The sequence below is a fragment of the Geospiza fortis genome, unplaced genomic scaffold (genome assembly GCF_000277835.1).
Source record: "Geospiza fortis unplaced genomic scaffold, GeoFor_1.0 scaffold130, whole genome shotgun sequence".
Lineage (NCBI taxonomy): Eukaryota > Metazoa > Chordata > Aves > Passeriformes > Thraupidae > Geospiza > Geospiza fortis.
Window position 1 is genome coordinate 6,959,800 of NW_005054300.1, and position 19,788 is coordinate 6,979,587.

Here is a 19,788-nt window from a genome sequence, read left to right on the forward strand (position 1 = left end):
CCATTAGGGACATCTGGATTATAAATGCTAGTGTCTAATTTTATAATTTTCTACTCATCATACTGTAGAGAACAACAAAGAATGTGAATTTTTCTGTTCTTCAAAGACAGGAAGAGGCTGAGATGCAAAAATACTTATTTGAGGCGTCTTCTAAAATTTGCCTTGATTTTGCCTTCTAAATAGGAAGAACTTCAGCCTTATTCCTGACGAAAATGGTTCCTATTTAATTTTCTTGCCCTGAGCAGTACAGTGTTAGACTTGCGAAATTTGACCAATGGGAGGCTCAACATGAATAGTTAAATATTGTTGAGTTCATTAATAGCCTTACTTCTATCACTACAATACAGGATTGCCTCAGGTTAAAAACATTGGCTGTCTCAAACCAGTTTCAAATAGCTATTTGTCTGCATCACAAAACTGCCATTGAGTCTCACACAGAGGTTCATTGATGTGGAACACCACATTTCTAAGATATGAGCTTTCAGTGAGATGAAGGACCGATGTCCACCATGTGTGAGCTTGCATTTATAATCTTTTAATAATGTGGCTATTCAGTTTTGCTTGTTCTAGTGAACCTTTGTAATAGAAATCAGTGCATTTTCACTCTTGTCTATTTTTTTTAATCTAAGGGAAATTGGATAATACTTCTGTTAATGACTTATTTCAGTATTTGGAGGTGATAAGATGCAGTAGTTCAGAAGCCTCAGTGTGCAGCAGGATGAAAACCTTCAGAAATTAAAAGAAGTAAAAAAGTGATACAGAGTTAAGTACTATCTTGAAGAGAAGGATGGGTTAGTGAAGGGGAAGAAAGTGAAGTTCACATTGCCTCTTTTTCTCATCTAGAGCTTGTTCTTGCTTTTATCTATCAGGACAGGAGGGGGGTGTGCTGATCTCTCACCTGTGAGAGAATCACAGCTGGAAGAGGCTGAATGCTGTCGCTATCTTTGTTAGAATGTCATGACCGTCAACTTGCAGTTGTCAGTGGGTTGTAGTTGATTTATAGTATATTTTTTAAAAGTCCAACTATTTCAGCAACCTTAAAAATAAACAAATGTATATGAAGTGGTAGAAATGCTGCAAATCGAAAAGATACAAAATAAAATGTTATTACATTGTTTTTGAATACTAAATTATTAAGATTCATACAGCTTATTCCTATGAAATGTGACAAGGCAGTTGGAGTGATAAATGCAGTATACATACAAATATTTTATGTACATATAAATGCATGGGTTGAAGTTTCAAATGAAACATAATGTTCTGCAGAATAGATAAAGAAAGGTTTAGGGGGTGGATGTCTGTGCGTATGTGTATATATATATATATATATATGTCAGGTCTACTGGAGAAAACTCAGCAGACAGTTTTATGCTGCAGTATTTCTCAGTACCTGATCATCACTAACCAAGTGCTCATGTCTCAGCTGTTGGTCCTTCTCTAAATGTGAAAGCCTTCATCTTTCTCCCAAATCCAAACAGCAGACAGTATAAAGGAAGTCTTGTCTTTGTGACTTTGCTAGTCTTTTAAAGCAGTAGCTTTGAATACTGTGAGATTATCTCTATTGTTCTATTTTTCTTTTGCTCTCAATGCAGGATGAAAAAAGAAAACTTTTATATGTTCTCCTAGATGGGTTTTTGGTTTTGTGTTTATCTGACGAGGGAAGCAAGTCTTTTGAAACACCTAGTGCCTTTTTTCTTCAATTCTGTTTCCCTTAGTTTCATGTAGCCTCCCTTTGAGACTAATTCTATCTAACAGCAGCAAGGCTTGTCATCAGCAAATGGTAACTTATCTCCTCCTGTAGTCTAAACCATTCGATCTTCTGAGCGTTATTTAAAGCTGTCTTTTCCTTCAGAGACAAAAATAAATTACTTTCATTTGTTATGTCTGTCTCTACTGTGCTATAGAAGAGAAAATGGAATCTTCCTGTTCTTAGTTTTACATCACCATCCCAGTTGAGGTCCCTTTCAGGAACTTATGACTGAGCAAACACCCTTTAGATGCTTTACACAAAGTTAACAAAAGCAAGAATGAGGCCAATGGAATTTTTTTTACATCAGTAGGTTTTTTTTTTCCTTTTAATGCATAGGCTATCTTTAAGTTTATAATTTGGTTGCCTCAAAAACCTACAGCTTGTTGCTTAGTCCTGAAGTTGGGGTTGCAAAGTTGTCATATAGGTCTTGGCATTATTCAAGTTAAGATATATAATTTTTTCCCTAAGATTTCTGAAGATTATGCCCTGATGTATAAAATAATTTTTAAATTATCTTATTTAAGAATTTTTGTTTGGAAAAGATTGAGAGTGAAGAGAGAACTTTGTGTTCTCTTTTAAAACGGGTGTCTTTTTTGTTGGAATTTACTTTCTTTGTAGCCTGAAGGGTTGTGTTGGATAAATTTGTGGATAGCTTCTGTCATGGGCAAAAAATTACGGCAAAGAGAAGAGGTTGTTTTCTCCTGTTACACATGCACAGTGTCATAAATCTCTGGGCTTCTTAATGCTGAAGATGCACAAGTGTTTTGGATTAGTGGTTTGTCTCCAACCTCTTCCGTGTAAACTCATTGATGCTGATACTTTCTCAGCTGTGGATGAAGTTATCTTCTTTAGTCTTCGTATCATTATCTGTCAGTTTCTGGTGCTGCCCATTCAAACTCATTTCTTTGCTGGATCCATCATCATACTGGTCTTACTTGCAGAACTTACTTTTCTCTGGTCCTTTCCACTCATTTCCATCATTTACTCCTTAGAATGGTTAACAATGCTGTTGATATGTAATCCCAAACCCTTAACAGCAATGTGGAATTATTCCTTATCATTACTTTTTATCAAAAGACTCCTCTTTCATTAATTTTATGTCTGTTTTATGTGGATATTCAGGTCACTAAAAGATCATTGCTACTGTCAATCTGGATAATTTATACTCCCTGAAACAATGGCAATTAATTTTTATCATTTGCACAAACTGAAGATAGAGCCATTTCACCACTGTATGAGAACATCTATAAATACCACTATTTCTGAAAGGTTCAGGAAATGATTGACTTAGAAATAGATGGTAGATGCCTTCCTAATCTCCAGATAAAGTTTCAAGACTATTTCAGTTTCCCCTGTGAATCAGATGGTTGTAGAGGATTAGGTTGTTGAGATTTAGTCAACAGAGCCTTCAGGATTGTGACAAAATGGTTGTCACTCACATGTCACTGTCTTTAGTTACAGCATTTTAGGAAACCTTAGCGGAATAACTGTGAACATGCTTTTGAAGCTGAGGATAGTGTCTCTTGGGAAATGTATTTAGTGTGACTTAAGTTTTCTTAGATAACCTTGCAACAGGTTGTGAATTAATCTCTTTGTGTATGCATACTCTAGGATTCTTGAACTTTTCAGCCCTTTCACCAAGTCTAAAAACAAAACAAACAAACAAAAACAGGGAAAAAACCCCACCCAAATGAAAAAACCATTAAAACTACAAGCCAACAAACAAACAAAAATCCCCAAACAAACAAACAAAACAACAAAGAAAAAAAAGCCCCACAAAACAACCAAAAACCCCAACAAACTTCTCCTTTCTCTCAACTGTAATACTGCTTCTGTGCTCAAGTAGAGAAGGAGCAAGGTTTGTTTCTGCAGAAAACATTCCCTATGAAACAATCAAACTAAAAACATAACCAGTCTAAAATCAGCTCCCAACCCTCCCTCACCAAAATGTTTACATTCCTGTAGTATACAATGAGAGCTACCTACCTTGATTGCTTCTGTCACCTCCAGCTGTTCTGTGAAAATTGGTGTTTGGAATGTTGTCATAACAAGATATTATGCAGAGAGGTAAATACAGAAGTGTCTCACCAGCTTTTTACATTTTGCAGTTTATCTTATATATGATCCTGATGGGGAAAAAAATAGAAATCTCATAGGTTATTTTGTTAAGGAAGAGTTAACTGGTTATTGTACAGTAATGAATATTTTACACGTCAGAGTCTGGATGTCATTGATTCATGTCATGGTAAAAGAACTGGGATGGTATTCTAGTGTATTGGCCCATAGTGTTCTTATATGAAAGTGCTGCAATTCAGTTTTTTACTTCCAAAATCTGTAATAAGTATCCCTCAATACAGAATGATGTGAATGCATTACTCAGAGTGACAGACTTTACCAGTAGGCACCGTCTCTAAGGTTTAAGAGTAGGGTTTTTTCTAATAACATACTTCAGTACTATGACTAATATTGTATTTGCTATAAAATAAAAAAAAAAATCCTACACAGTTGAGAGAAGACAGAGGCAGTCTGCTCAGCATGCATGTAACTGTTTCTCAGGCTTCCTTGTTTCTATGCCTACAGGGAATAAGTTGTGCTACCTTAATTAAGTGATAAATTAATTACCTACGGCAAGTAACTTAAAAGTAAGGAGGTTAATGGCTGGTAAATCATAAGGACAGCTGTGACACATGAAACTCCATTTCAAAGGGAGTTTTTTTAAAAAACCATTGTTCAAGAAGCTTTAAAGATAAATGTGAGTAACTTTTGCTATCTAAACCTCTGAGGTCTTCAGCAGGGTTTTCTTTTTCAGCATTTTTCCTTACCTGCCATAATTATACTTATTCAGTCATGCAGGAGAGGAGTCAATTGGTGCGCTACTCATCCGTGTTGGGGTGCCTGATCTTCGTGATTAAGGGAGCCTAAAAGTGGGATGGAAGTGTAAGAAATCTGTTCTTAATTTGTTTCTTCACATTGCAAATACATGAGTAATTTCCTGCAAATAGATGGTTTAAATTTGCTCAAGATTCTGGGCATGTTCATCTTCATGTGACTTCCAAGAAGAAAATTAATCTTTACTGAGATAAGAGTCAATGGCTTAAGATACATCTGTCTTTAGTACAGCAGTTAAAGTAACAGCAGCTTTTTGAAACTGTATTGAGGTCCATTTGAAAAATTTGTATTTTTTTTTTCTTCATTTCTGGATATAGATTTGAATTGACAGTATTCCTTGTCAAAGTGATTACTACTATAGATGCTGGCAAATTGCTCTATGGACAACAATCAACAGAGCCATATGGAAAACCAAATCTGTTGCTGTTAAAATAATGTTCGCAGGTGCACAGAGACTGTTGTAAATGTATCTTATGATTTATTTAAAAAAAAAAATCTTCTGTCAAAGAAGACCTGAAAAGAAACCCCTGAGGTTAGTCAAAAAGTATGAAAAAAACTTACAAAAGAATGAAAACTTGATATTTTTCAAATCTCTCAAAACACAGAAATGCTACCCAAAGTCTGCAATGTTTGCAAATGAATAAGATACAAAAGAGTTTTTCAAAGAAAGCTATAGCCAAAAAGCTATGTCATTTTTTGAACATGTTTTAATCTTGTAGGACCTTCAATAGCTTCATACATTGGAAGTCTTCTTTATGGAGAATTATCAAAAATTTGGCTCAATTAAAAGTGTCAGAATACACTAGTGACCAACCTGACAAAATTAGCAATAACATAAATTTCCAGGACCAGATGGTGAAACAGCATTCGTAAAAGAAACAGTTACTTCACATAATATTCTTTAGCTGGAGGACAATGCCCTGAGGGAGAAGCTCTGCTAGAAATCTGTGAGGTGTGCTGTGGCAGCAGCCATGGAGTGTGTGTCAGCTCTCAGAAATGAAGAAGTTGGTGGCAACAATGAGATGTTGATGGGTGGATTCAAACAAAATACTGCCTTTTTATGCTGTAAAATGTGGAAATTCTTGCTGCAAAACATAGATGCAAAAAAGGTTGCATGTGGCTAACGCTTAGACAAATTAGTGGAAATAAACAGTTGGCATGAACTGTTACAAACAAGAAGCCTGCAACTGTAAAACTTAGATTAGGTTAATTTCCCAAGTAGTGTTTCTCAGTTCAAACTGGATGATACAAATAGAGGTCCCCAGGAGCCAGAATGAGTACAATGCAGGGACTAGGTAACAAAGCCTTGCTTGTGCCATGTAATATAAACTGATGACCTGATGTTTGCCTAACAACATATACAAACTTGAAAGCTTTCACTTACTTTTGCTAGGTTAGTTAAAAGACAGTTTGAGAGTTAGAATACCTGCAGACTTTGGCTGTGAGAAAATCTGACCTGTAGATGCATTTTGGGCCCCATTTTTTTAGAAGTCTTTTGGGGACCAAGTTTTTTTCAGGCAAGGTTAACTGTAGTTAGAAGGGACAAACTGCACATTCCAGTATTTGTTAACCGCTTCAAGCTGGACTGTATGTTTTGTGAATAGTCTACAGTGGCTGAGCACTTCTAGCACACTCTGCAGACTAATTACCAAGGTATCCAGGGTGCCAAATGAACGTAGAGCTAATTTTTAATACAACACCTTCCAGTAATTACAATTATGCAGAAAGGCATTTAGTCCATTTGTAATGAAGGAAAGTATTGAAAATAATAGACCAATTTCCCTTTAATTTTCTCACTAAGGAATATTACTGACTTTCTTTTGCATAAAAATAGTGCATTTTAGAGTGACTACATAGAAAAATGACATAGGTAAATATTAAATGTTTTCTCTCAGTAGTAATTTTCAAAGCATTGCCTTGAATTTCTTTATAAAACTTTGAGGTTTAATATCCCACTGAAGCTTTCTTTTATGGAACCCTTAAATGCCTTGAATTGTGAAAGGGTGGAAGTAGCTATATCTGTGCAATCTCAGTAAAAAAAGAGAGAAATACGCAAAGTAAAATAAGGGTCAGTTAAGAATGTCAAAACCAATTACACAATTTCTATAACTTGTCATTTAGTCAGAAATATTTTTCAGGAAGTATTGGTTGTATTATGGCCTGTCTTTTTCAGTGCTTTGGAAGACCTACAATTCTGAACTTGGTGCAATCTCAATACAGAATATAAATGGCCATTATTCGTAATTGCTACATGCTTGTGCAGTCGCTATTCAAAAGCTCTTTTGTCAGCTTTTTCCTGTAGTGTTTGTCTGCAAATGGGAGTTTCTGGAGAAGTTCAGTTCTTTAGCTTTGTCAAGCAGTAATACAACAACGCCTCTGTCATGCTCTCTATGTAGACTTGGAGCTTTTCTTTCCTCTCCTGATGTTTTGATTGGCAGATTTTAAAACTAGAGCAGATCATTATTGTTCTCTGATTTCACTTCCTCTGGTGTTAAATGATTATAAAATGACATGCAGCAAGGCAAGTAACTTTTAAGTAGAACTTAGAGAAGCCTTTTGGAATATTTTCCAATTATGTTATAGAATTATAACATGATGGCAGAAGCTTTCCTTGCCCTTGGTAAGTGCTTCCAGTGCTTAGCCTGATCATTTAAAAAAAATGTAGTATCTTCACCTTTTGAATTACCTTTTTGGGATTTTTTGTCTTCTTATGCCTTTGTGTCTTAGAAACCACTCTAGTACTAAAAGTTATTTTGATTTGAAGCTACTTGTATGATCGTGACCTTCAAAATTTTCTCTGGAATATGTGAGTTCCCTTGTTTCAGCATGTTGCTGAAGGAAGGACTTCTGTTACCTCAAATCATAATTACTCTCTTCAAACTGTTTTTTTTTTTTTGCTGTTGCCATTGGTATTGTTAAAGGGCACATGATTTTCATAATGGCCTTCCCAGTAATGCATACCATAATGGTTTACCTGCAATTCTTGTTATGTTTGCTGGCTTTGGGCTAAGAGGATATTCATTCTCTAGGACCAAATCTGGAGAGCTGGTTTCCTAATGTGACTTCCTCCCTTTCCTCCCATCCTTTCTGAAGCTGACACTGTGGTGCAGTCTTGCTGGCATGGTCTATATATTTTTGTAACAAGTGACATTTAGTCTTTAGCTTCTGAGCCTCCTTAGCAGTTTTGAAGAGATTGCTTTGGGTTTGTTTGGTTTTTCTTTTGGATCTCTCTGGAAATGCGTGCTATTTATCAGCTATGAAATTATTACCCTGTAATGAAAAATGCTCATAATTCAAACAGCTTTTCTCCTTATCTGCATTTAAAATAAGTGAGTGTGAGGGGTTTTCTTGAGGGGGAGTGTTTTGTTGGATTTTGGTTTTGTTTCTTTTTGTGGTAGTGGTTTTGTTTGGTTTTTTTTTTCAGAAATTAAGGAAAAAAGACCTCTTAATTATTTAATAAAATTCCTAACAGCCAATTCAGTCCCAGAAGAAAAGTTTTTTGCCACCCTTTCTTATTTGTTACTCTCCATAGAGCAGGCTGAAAAGTCTTTAGCTCACTTTTGAGATTGTTTTCATTGAGAGCAGTCACTTCTAGTAAGTATTAGGTATTTTATACTCAGGTATTTGCTTTATTTATTGCATATACCCATTTTGCTCTTCTCTCCCAGGAAGTGAAATTTTCTTCCCAAGCCCAGCTGTGCAGTTAAGTAGAAGCTTTTTGATGCATTAACTTGGGGAATGCCCCACCTAGTGGATGATCGTAAACGCATTTTCTCATTACTCCATTAGGACACAAGGTTACGTTGGATTACCTTAAATATTATCCATATTTACTCCAGCTCGGGAAATTGATTAAATAGCTGGGTTTTCTTTCCCCTTTTATTTGTGGGGTGATGGTGGTGGTGTCTGGGGAGCTACAAGAGGGGAAAGGTAAAAGAGGGATTTACATGAAAGAAAGTTTCAAGTTGAAAAAGGTGTCCACATTCCCTGTAAATGTTTTAACACAGAAATTAGTTACAAGCTATGGTGCTTAAAATGGCCATCTGCAAAACTAGTTTTCTTGCATGTCAGAGGAAAGGAAGTACCTTAACAGAGCAATTTTTAGTGATTTGGGAAAACAAGAAAGGTCTTCAGTTTTTTTCCATCACCTTGTTAGTGGACTGTTTGCTCAGGCTTCATAGTTTTGTATCCTTTTACCAACGTGGTCTGTTCCATCTTACAAAAAACAAAACATCATCCTGCTCTGTGAAGGATGTGGTTCAGTAGGGCTGCTGCCCCTGAGGGGGTAATGGTAGTTTATGTGGCCCAGGGAGCTGGGCCGGGGGGAAAGTAACCCTTACTTTTGGAATATATGAATAGCTTTCATTCTACTAAATCAAAATAAAAATCACAACAGTTCTTGTCTTAGTTCCTCTGAGATTCTCAAAACTCTTCAGTTACCTCTTCTGCTTAATGAGGAAGTTGTATAACTGTGAAGAACTTGAGACTGGAATTACTGCATTGGAAAAAAAATATCTTTTCTATCTAGATCAGATGGCATATAGTCTGCTTTTCTGACACTTGTCGTAATCTTGATGTGTCCCAAAAATAAATCAAAGCTTCAGAGCCAGCAACCAGCACTGGTTTATGTGTTCTTGGTTTGGGGATGGCATGGAGGGGAGAGGGGAAGAGAGGAATTGTCCAGTCTCACATACACAGCTCTTCCTGATAGGTGGTGTTACACATCCCTTCATGGAGGTGTCCTACCTCACTAAAAAGTAAATCTAAAAGCATACCTGTGGAAAAAGTACAATTCATACAATTAGAGACAAAAACACACCTTAATGATAAAGTTAGGGGTGGGTGGAGGAAGGAAATTACTTTTGACCCTCAAGTCTGTCTTCTCTCCAAGATAAGACATGGTAAAGTATGTAGCAAAGGCATTAAAACCAATTTAATGTACAAGTGCAGTCATTATTCTATTTATGTGTGTATCTGTAAACCTCAGAGGGCAGTGTTTAGTACATTTGAATTCCTGGCTATGCTGCATCACCATTGAAATGTTTATCCAAACTTGCACTTATATTTGCTTATAAATTTTATACATTTTATAAATCTGTTCTATGAATGGAATATAAAATACAGGCCATCATGGATAAAATACTATTGCTTAAGCAGATCCGAAAAAGTATTTTTAAATTTTTTTCTTTTTTGTTTTTTCCCCAAGAAGCAAGATACTTCTAAAATGAAGAGGTAACTGTATTTTGTGGGAAGTCTACTGCATTAGCACTAGATTTTAAAAAGTTGCTGGTTCACCTAGCCCTAACCCATCACGAGGATGTGGGCTTTGAGAGAAGCAGAGGTGGAAAACATGGAGTATTTTTAAAAACTTTCATAAGTGTCTCCAGTGACAAGTGATATTATACCGTATTTTCTCTGCTCCTTTATGCTTGATAGCACTCATAAATATTGCTATATAGAAAAGGGCTTTTTTCAAATATTTTGTTTTGTTTCCCTGCTAAGAGGAATGTCACTTCAGTCTCCCTTCAATCAAACTTTTTAGCATGCTTTTAACTTAAACAATACTTACACAAACACAGGTTTCTCAGTTTTATATTTAATTGTAGCCTGGTATAATACTTGTAATACTGGTTATTGATGAGGGGAAAAAACAGTTCTAATTGGACCATACAAGATTTCCTTTTGTTTGCAGCAAGTACATCCCCCAAAGCAGGTCTGAAGCTGGTTTTGTTCATCATGTTTAAGTTAGACCACCTTTCCAGTAAACTGTTAACGTTAAATTTGAAAAGAGTGTAAGCTTGTATGATCTTGAAGCTTTTGTGGCAGGACGTAAAGAATTGTTAACATATTTAATGTCTTTTTTTAAAATTCATGCAGGCACACATCTATTCTTTGGGTGCAACCCTGAAAGCAGCAATAGAATATATTGTAGAACCTGAGACAGAATCAGAATTTGGACAAGATCTGCACACTCTACTGGAACAAATGCAAGAAGAGAATCCTGAAAATAGGCCAGATATTGAGGTAAAACAGCCCTACATAATTTTTTGTTTTAAAAAAGTTGATACTAATACTTCTGTATGTGTGCTCATTAATCTCTATTTATCTCATTAATCTCTGTAATTATCAAGATGATCTTGATAAGCAGTATGCTCAGGTTTTGCAAGAAAGCTGAGGTCTTCTCTGACTCTGCAGAAATTCATCCTTTTTCCCACTCTACTGGATATACAACCTGAAAGTAGATGTTTGACAGTGCTTGGATTTTTAAGAAGATTGCGTGAATACACTGATGCATCTAAATTTTCTCATTAACTGTTTTCTTCCCATTTACTATTTGGTTTGCAGAGAGACAGATTGTCATTAGAAATAAAAGCACGGGCATTATGCTGTGAAATTTTTGTGATAATGGGATTGCATTTAAGAAGGGGATGTAGGGACCTGCCCCAGAAAGCTTCAATTCCTTGGCATGTTCAAAGCAGTGTTATTCAAAGCATTACTACTAGCTAGTTTTTCTATAAATACATAAAGGCTCAGATAACTTTATTGGATTTTGTATTTTATTCCATTTAGCCTCTTATTTTATCTTTAGCTGTTAGAAAGAATTTGAAGCTTTATAGGATTTTTCATGCTGATGTTTTCAAAGAATTTACATTCTAAATGTTGATTACCTGATAGTTATTTGACATTAATGTGCAAAAGTTTAATGTTTTTGCAGACTATGAGAATGTAATTTTTTGGGGGGGGAGAGGGGGGAGGCAGTGGGGAGAGGAGGGTGTGGGTGTTTCATTTTCCTGAACTGATAGAGTATATTCTAATTGGTATAGTACCTATGATCAATACTTTGCAGAAAGAGAGCTGTATGAGGTCTCACCTGTGTTTATCTAGGAGCAGTTACTGAGGAAATGGTGGGATGTATTTGGAAAGGCAGCTCTCTTCTACATCCTGCCCAAAGGGGCAGGTTTTTAAATGTGTGAATATCTGTAGTTAATTATGTGTGAGACCAATGCTAATGCCATCAAATAGTGCCCAGGCTGCAGATTAGAGATATGAAGTATGGTTACTTTTTGTGATCTGATAATGATTGCTTTTTCTAACTGGGAATATTGCTTTTTAGATAATTGTATTTTGCAGTTTTTAAAAGATTCAGCATTTAATTTTAATGTAATTTCAGTAATAAAAACATTCATCATCCTGCCTGTGTTGCTGAATTCAAGCAAAGCATTGGCTGTTTAAAAAAGTAATCAGCACTCTAGCTTTTTGCATTTTCACTATGTTATTCATAAAGGATAACATTTAAGATAATTTTTATCAGTTGTTCTTGATGTTCTAACTGTAGGCTAAAATGTGAATTGTATTAAATGACTTCATAATAGCCCATGGTAAAAACAAGAAATTAATTCAACCACATAATAGAAACACGCGGTGTAAAGTATTGGAGAAGAAAGACCTCCAATGTAGCATCATATAAATTCAGATGTACTGTGGGAGTTAACATCATTCATGTTAGTTGAAATTCACAAATATATTCATTATTAAATAAGTATTTAACATTCTTTTTCTCCAGAGCATTTTGTCATTATGTGAAGAAAAAATCAAGATTGCTTCATCAAGTAATATTTGTCGAAGCTTGTCTGCTGTTGGAAGAAGAGTTCTTTCAATTGAATCATTTGGTGCTTCTCAAGGTAACAGTAAAATGTATTTAGTCTAAAACTTCAGATTGCCTGACATATCTAATGATTTTTCAAAGACTGTGTTTGACAGATCTCCTGTTAGAGGTTCCTTTCTAGATTACAACAAATCATAATTCAATATTTGTAGATTGGTGATGGGGAAACAGGGACATGCAACTCTTAATTAACATAATGTGTTTGAAGTGTCCCTTATGATTAAAAGTGATTTGTTCAGAAATTGAGAATTTGTGTAACATACTAAAGATATGTAACAGCAATGGCAGAAAAAGCAGTGTAAAGATTTACAAGGAGAGATTAGGAGGTTTAATACACGTTTAATATAAGCATCTGTTTTTGTATCTAGATGTCTGTGATAACATGTGGAAGGGAAGAATGTGTCAGAGGAGTTTGGGATCTAAATTATATTCAAATGAGAAAAACAACATAGCAGGTGATTCGTCTGCAGTGGAAGAGGTGACGACTGCCTGTCATAACAACTCTTCTGTAGTTACCATGGTGACTGGCAGAGAAAGTGGTTTAAAGGAAATGCAAATTGATCTGGATAATGAGAAAACTCAACATTCACAACTTGCAACTCAAACTGAAAAGAGCAAAGAAGAGGATAAACACACAGTGTATACTGACACTTTTGCTAGTGTTGCTTTGGATATCAAATCCTGTGTTATTGACCTGGAGAGAGATTGCCTTTTTAAGAAAGGTTCTTTGAGAAAAATGAAAACCTTTCCAAAGCTACCACTCGAACTTGCAGATACAAATAACTTTTTCACTTCTGTTTCCAACAGTGGACCACTAGATAGGAAAAATCACTTTGTAACACAAGAGTCACTACCTCTAGACAATAATAATGAGGTTGCTTTTTCAAAGGGAAATCTCAATTCGTTTGCTGTTAGTAGTCCACCAGAAACGGAATCAAAGAATCACCAAGTTGATGATCATCATTTAGAAGCACCATGTGTATGCACACAAGTGTCTGGCTTGAATCTAGAAGAACATATGTCACTTATCAATGTTAAAAAGATAGGTTTTTCTTCATCTGATCACAAAGAAGACTCTTCTGGTGCTACCTCTGAAGTGCTAAAACCAGCTGATATGCTAAAAGGCCCAAATCAGTCAATTACTGGAGCAAAAATGCTAGACAACTACATGGTGTTGGAAGACTGTTCTGAAACTTTTCAAGGGTCAAATGAAAATTATGTACCACATTTTAACAAGATGGATTCAGTATTAACAACAAAACCCAGTGGGAACAGACATGGATCAAACCTAATTAGGCCACCAGAATTAAGCAACGGTGTGATGAGTGCAAACAATAATGAAGATAATCTTTGTGGAGGCAGAGGTTCAGAAATCAAAAGTAATGAGCAGGTAGTAAAAATAAAGTCTTCGTTATATAGTTGCTGTAGTCACTTATGTGGAGATGAGATGACTTAAATAGTGTGATTTCTTTCCCCCTTGTCCACTTTAGCATCCCAGAAAATGGAATTTTGCTAGTCTGCACACTTTAAGAGTTAATATTGGAAACATGGTGATCCTTCTTTCTTCTTAAATTAAAAAGTAAAGTGCTACAGTGAAATTTATGCTGTTGCAGAATCAACTTCCATTTTAATCTTTTTTTTAACAAATGGAGTCTACTCGCTCGTGTGTTAGAGCAGCATTCCTTAATAGCTGGTTGCATTTGTAAGAGAACAACCAAAGCATACATGTATTTTTAACTCTTTATGTTACTGTCAATGCATAAATTTCACTACCTTGCAGTGAGCCTCCCAGGTGCTTAAGAAAATTGCAGAATACCTGACTGTAAACCTGACCTCACTGAAATCAATGGCAATATCCCATCAGCTTCAGGAGGATAGAGTCTGCATTTTTTTTAATCTTCCATGTACATTTAAGTTTTTGGAAATTGTACATATGCTATATTCGTTCTGTGTTCTTAAATTGCTGTCTCTGTTTGTTATGTATGTTTCACTATAGAATTTAAATATGTGCACAATATGATGGGTATGTTGTCTCATGCATTAAGTCTTTATAAATAGCCAGATGACAGAGGGAGAATCTACCAGAGTTTGTTGATAGATAATTGTAATATGGTCTGTGCTCAAATTACATATCTCAGGGTGGACAAGTTTGGTCTCTGACTAGATGGTTTTCTTTTGTGCCACACTCAGAGGTGTAAACAATCCATGTGGTAGGAGAGCTGCTGGCTAAAACTGCAGGGTTGTTTATCTTTCTCCAGCTTTGTTACAGCAGGATAAAAATGAGCAGCACAAACTTCACACATTTTGTTTCCAGAAATTATTCTTAGATGAAGATATTGGGTTTTTTTCCTTGCTTGTCTACTGGCAAGTCAGCCTTGTTCTCCTTGCCTACCAGCCCATCTTCCAGCCATCCCATACACTGGCACTTAGGGTTGTATTCAGTCTCTGTCCCTCCCTCTTTTCACCTTGCCCAAACATCTCCTTTGGAGCACTAACCTAGAATTGTCAGGTGTGTAACGAGCCTTTGGTACATCATAGCTCAAAAACTAGAGCAAATTGAGGAGTCTGTCCCTTTTTCCCTTTCCTGTCTCTTCTCCTCAATAGGTGTGTTTATTAAATGCATAGTTCAGGAGGATGGTAAATGTGGATAAGTACCATAGAATGGTTTTGCCTTCTGAGGGGGTTTTTTACTGTATGCATATTGAAACCTTTATTTAGGTTTTAAACCCTGCAAGTGCGTTCTTCAGACTGAGAAATAATCCATTTATTGTACATGCATCCTTTTTTTTTCTATTTCTGCCATCACTTATGAACATAAGTTGAGTGTAGTGATAAGGGTTCTTTTTTAAGGAGGAAAAAATGTTGAAATAAGACCTATATTCTGTCTTTACCAGATTACCGGGGCAAAAGTTTAAGTCTGTATGCATGAAGGTAGTTTTAAGAAAATAATCTTCCCCAGAATTATAGTTTTCCAAAATTCTTCCATGAAATTAAAAGTTGTAACAAATCTTATTTGCTTTTTTGCAGCAGCACTTGAGACTGACACACAGAACAGTAAGCCAAAACACATTTTCATCTTATTCTGCCATTCTTCTAAAGTCTTCTTTTTTTTCAAATATTTCATCATCAGTTTAAATAAAATGTCCTTTCAGCCTAAACAGAATTTCATTCTTGCAAACAAGTAGGCTCTTATTAACAGTGACGTTATCCTGCTCCCACTGAACTCACAGGACAATCACTGTGAATTAGAAAAGGTAACTCTTATTCCAGGTACCCTAATAAGCAGTGTTGTAATACATAGCATCTGAAATGAAAACAGCAGGGTAGTGGTTCTTTGTTATATCAGAGGTTTTTAGCTGTCTTTTCAATAGAAGAAACGCCTGATAGACTTGTGCTCTACATTCTCTTTTTTAGTAAATGATTCCAGCAAATGTTCAGGTCCTGCCGCAGAAAAATGTGCTATTTAGAAAAATCTTTTTTGGTCTTAAACAAAAAAGCAAACATAATAAAATGTTCTTTGATTATTTAACTGCTCTAGGGAGGAAAAAACCCCTTTAAGCATATTAACTCCTAGGCTTCTGAAATGGCTTCCTGAAATGCTGAATTTCTAGCCTCGTAGTCCTTTGTTTTCTGAAGGAGGGTCATTCGTAGTTAGTAGTTGTTGAACTGTGTAGCGGACTTTATTGTGAGTCTTCTTAGAGAAATGCAGTGGGTTAATGTTTTCAGCTTGTTTTTTTTTCTTTTGGAAAAGAGATTTTATTCCTCAGGCTTCCAAAGTACAGCAGTTTTTGCCTCTGTGTTACCTCCTGACAACTGAAAAAAGTCACACTGTGCTATTCCTTACATGACAGAAGTACAATTGCTGTCTCTCTCTCAAGTTCCCATTAGCCAGGATTTTACCAAATACCTTTTTTTAAAGAAAGCCTGAGTCTGAGTTTGTTCACTTACTGTAAAAGCACAAGAAGTGTGAGGACCCAACTAATGTGATTTCTGCCTTGTGGTGTAAATAGAAAACACCTCAGAGGATTTGCAGTGCAGCTCTTTCCTGAGTTCTCTATTACAGATTGGCATGATTGCAGCAAGTAGAGCTTTTAGAATGGTATCTCCAGCATTCCTTTCAATATTTCATGTTGTTTAGAGAAGGTGCAATATCGGCCCCATCCGGTTGAAGATCAACCTTGTCTACTCTGGAGAACAGACAGTTTTTCTTGCCTGTCAGTATTTCTCCAGTGGACAATATTTTTCTGATACTCAAACACTGCTTCTTATTGTTGTGTGCTTTACTGCTAGTAAGCATTACTAAAAATACTTGCTTGCTTTTGTCTGGCTACTGCAATGTATCTTGTGAGGGTTTTCCTAGTAATTTTTATAGTTTTGCATGCCATAAATAAATATTTTTCACTTCAAGTTTGAGTGGGGATCTTTTATTTCTCTAACCAGTTTCATTCCAATCAGGTGTGTCTCATCTCTAATCCTTTTAAATGTTTCTCTGTGATTTAAGTGCTATGGCCTTTACTTGGGAAGGTTTAATGGAAACCTGGCAAGTGCAAGTTTGTTTTCTGTTGGTCATTCATACCCTGTCAAGCATGAGAGAAGTGAAAAGCCATGTAGCTAGAGGCTGACACTTTAACACTGGGGAAATAACATGAAGAAAAGTTGTCAGTTCCTAGAATAATACTTGCTAAGAAAAGAGTGATGAAAATCTTGCTTCGGCTATTTAAAACATGCCAGCATTATGTTCATAAAATAGATTATGTTTGCGTAGTTGGAATGCTTTAGTAAATTTGGGGGTTACAATTCTGATACCAATAATTAAGTAGAAGATCTGCTAAGTAGTCTTTGCAGCACTGCAAAAAACCTGTCGCTTTTCCAACAAGTAAGGTTTAAAATACAATCTTTGGGCATAAACCAAAATGGCGCCAGGATGTAGATATAGACAATAATGGCTCATTTGGCTTTTTTATATTTTCTGACAAAATTTCAATGCTGTGAAAACATTTTCTTACTTTAAAAAATGGGTAATATAATTTCTGTTATGAAAAGATCTGGTTTAGGAAATTTGGAAAGAGACATTAGATTATAATTTTGTTTCCTCTTTGGTGCACTGATGATAATATATTCATGAATGTTTAATAGCATTATAAAAATAATGTTAATGGTTTAAATGAAGTGGACTTATAAATGCTGAAGAGTTGTCTTGAGCTTGCTTTGCTAAAATATGTTAATAGATGAGTAACAATGCATGCTACAGATGGTTTGACTAAAAGCATTTAATCATGCATTTTCCAATACTTCAGATTTTTTTTTCTTGGTGTTTGCATGGAGATTTTATTTTTAAGTTTTAGGAAATAGTAATAACCATGAATCAGAGACTTGCATGTTAAAAACAGAAACAGCCAAACCTGACATGCCTAATCAAGGAGTTTTACACTTACATGTTTACTAAAACAAGGTTCAGGGGAGTTTGAACATACATCTGTTAAAATACCTTAGAGGTGAGGTACCAGGAGCGTTGCATTAAATACCTTTGTTTAAGGATTGAGGCTTAAATAAAAATTGCCTCATAACCATAGGTTGAGAAGTGCATTTTTTTCCCTTTGAAAACTGTTTGAACCGGACTGCATGCATTTTTCACCACAAATGCAAACGTGTGATAAAACATGTCTTGTCATGTACCTTCAGTACATGGGGTAACTTCTGCAAGGTGTTAGAAGTCCCCAGCAGGTCTGAACCCTCAGTTTTCATCTGAAGTCTTCCATGTTTCTCTTTCTGTTGGAGGAAAGTGGGAATTTGGGATAATTCTAGGACACTAGAAGAATGACCTTCTCAGGTGTTTCTTTCAGGAATAAAATTGATATGATCAAGGTGAGGAGAGACATGAATTACAGTAAGAGACAATAGCAGTGCAGGTATTTATTAGCGTGACAAAAAACCAACTAGCACACAAATACCGGCTAACAATATTATATTTGAGGTTTCTTATTTCTTTAGAATGATTGCCAGAGAAACAATGAGTATATACATTTAAATGAAGTTCACCAAACTGTAACCAAACTGCATCCTTCTTTTTCCTGACTCAGTTTGTTTTGGCTATCCCACAGATAGCAGTAATTCCCATTTATGCTAAGATTTGCTTCCCCTACATACCTTTTTCTTCCAAAATAGAGTTTTTCCAATGCCTCTTCATCCTCTGTTTTCTAATCTGTCATTGACACTTCTGTCTTATCATAAACTTTTGCTGCTGCTCTTAGGATTTATTCCTACTCTTCTGCCTCGCCTGAATTTCTTTCTGTCATTTCTTTCTTACTCTAAAGAGCTTGGATATCCCAGAGGTGATGAGAAATACTTTGCAGCTTTCTGCAGTACAACAAACTTCAGTCTCCAGTTCACTGAGAGATTCTTCTTTCCCTGGCTAGCCATTCATCACCTTCTCCTGAAGTGAAAGGTGATTTGTATATGCAGTAAAGGAAGTCCATCTTTCTTTGCTGCAGCTTTTAGAGCCTCTAAAGACCTAAACTTCAAGAGGAGGGATTCTCTTACAGAGAAACATGTGGCACAAATGTGTGCTTACTTGAAAAAAATTCCTAAATCCCAAAGCCTTCTTAATGTTTTAGTCAGTCTGAAATTTATGGTTTCTCTTCACTCATGTCAGCTGTGCAGGGTTAAATCGAAGATTTGAGTGCTCCTTTCTTTGTAAAGTGTCTGTGAGCAAAGACACTTGAGGCGCATGAGAACCACAGTGCTCTGGAGGGGGAAACAGTGCTGCTCAGGGATAGGAATCTATCAACAGTACAAAGCTCTATCCTATATGCTTTCTAGACTAATTAATTCTTTTGACTATCTGTCCTTTTCCTTCCTGCTGTGTGATTGATGGCTTTTTATCGGACTGTTCAAGAGCTTACTTTTCTAGATACAGGAAAAGAACACATGGATGAAAGAATTTTGCACTCCAGGGTGCTGGTGATAGCAAAATTGGAGAATGAAATTGAATCTTATCACCTGGCTTCAATTCAATGTGCTGAAGTTACTAATTTTTGCAATGTGCCACAATGTAGGATAGAAGAAGAATAGCACCAAGTTCATTTTTATCTGTTGGAGGTAGGCAGACTATGAAGCATTTTCAGTAAATCAAAAGGTGTGTTTCCTGACATATTTTGTTTAAAAAAAATGTAGTTTACCTGGTTCACCTTCAAAGAATATTTAAACAATATGAGCCTAAAGTATTGTGTTCTTTGAGAAGGTCTTCTGGTTCAAATTACTAGCAAAGTTTCAGCTACAGAAATTAATGTCCTTCTTTTCTCCATAGATTATACTGAAGCTATTTCTGTTAGTTGAGCTTTATGAAATTCAATGCAGTTGTCAGCTCATTACGTATCTCATGATAAACTCCGAAGAGCATCTCAGTAAAAGGATGAAAAATTTACTTTAGTAAATGACAGTGCAGAGGCTGATTTGTCAAAGTTAATGATGTAGTGCCATTGCA

The 19,788-nt window shown here is 35.9% G+C and overlaps 1 protein-coding gene across 4 annotated transcripts in view; it reads left to right on the top strand.

Annotated features, from left to right (window-relative positions):
* KNDC1 (kinase non-catalytic C-lobe domain containing 1) overlaps nt 1-19,788 on the top strand; it is a 56,857-nt gene that overhangs the window by 12,013 nt on the left and 25,056 nt on the right. For 3 of the 4 annotated variants that reach the window (XM_031062271.1, XM_005416438.2, XM_031062281.1), the window contains exons 4-6: nt 10,517-10,663; nt 12,204-12,321; nt 12,674-13,695. In XM_031062271.1, coding sequence (XP_030918131.1) covers nt 10,517-10,663; nt 12,204-12,321; nt 12,674-13,695 — 1,287 coding nt within the window. Of the gene's footprint in view, nt 1-10,516; nt 10,664-12,203; nt 12,322-12,673; nt 13,696-15,332; nt 17,203-19,788 lie in introns of those variants that run through there. The other variant, XM_031062288.1, reaches the window with a different exon arrangement.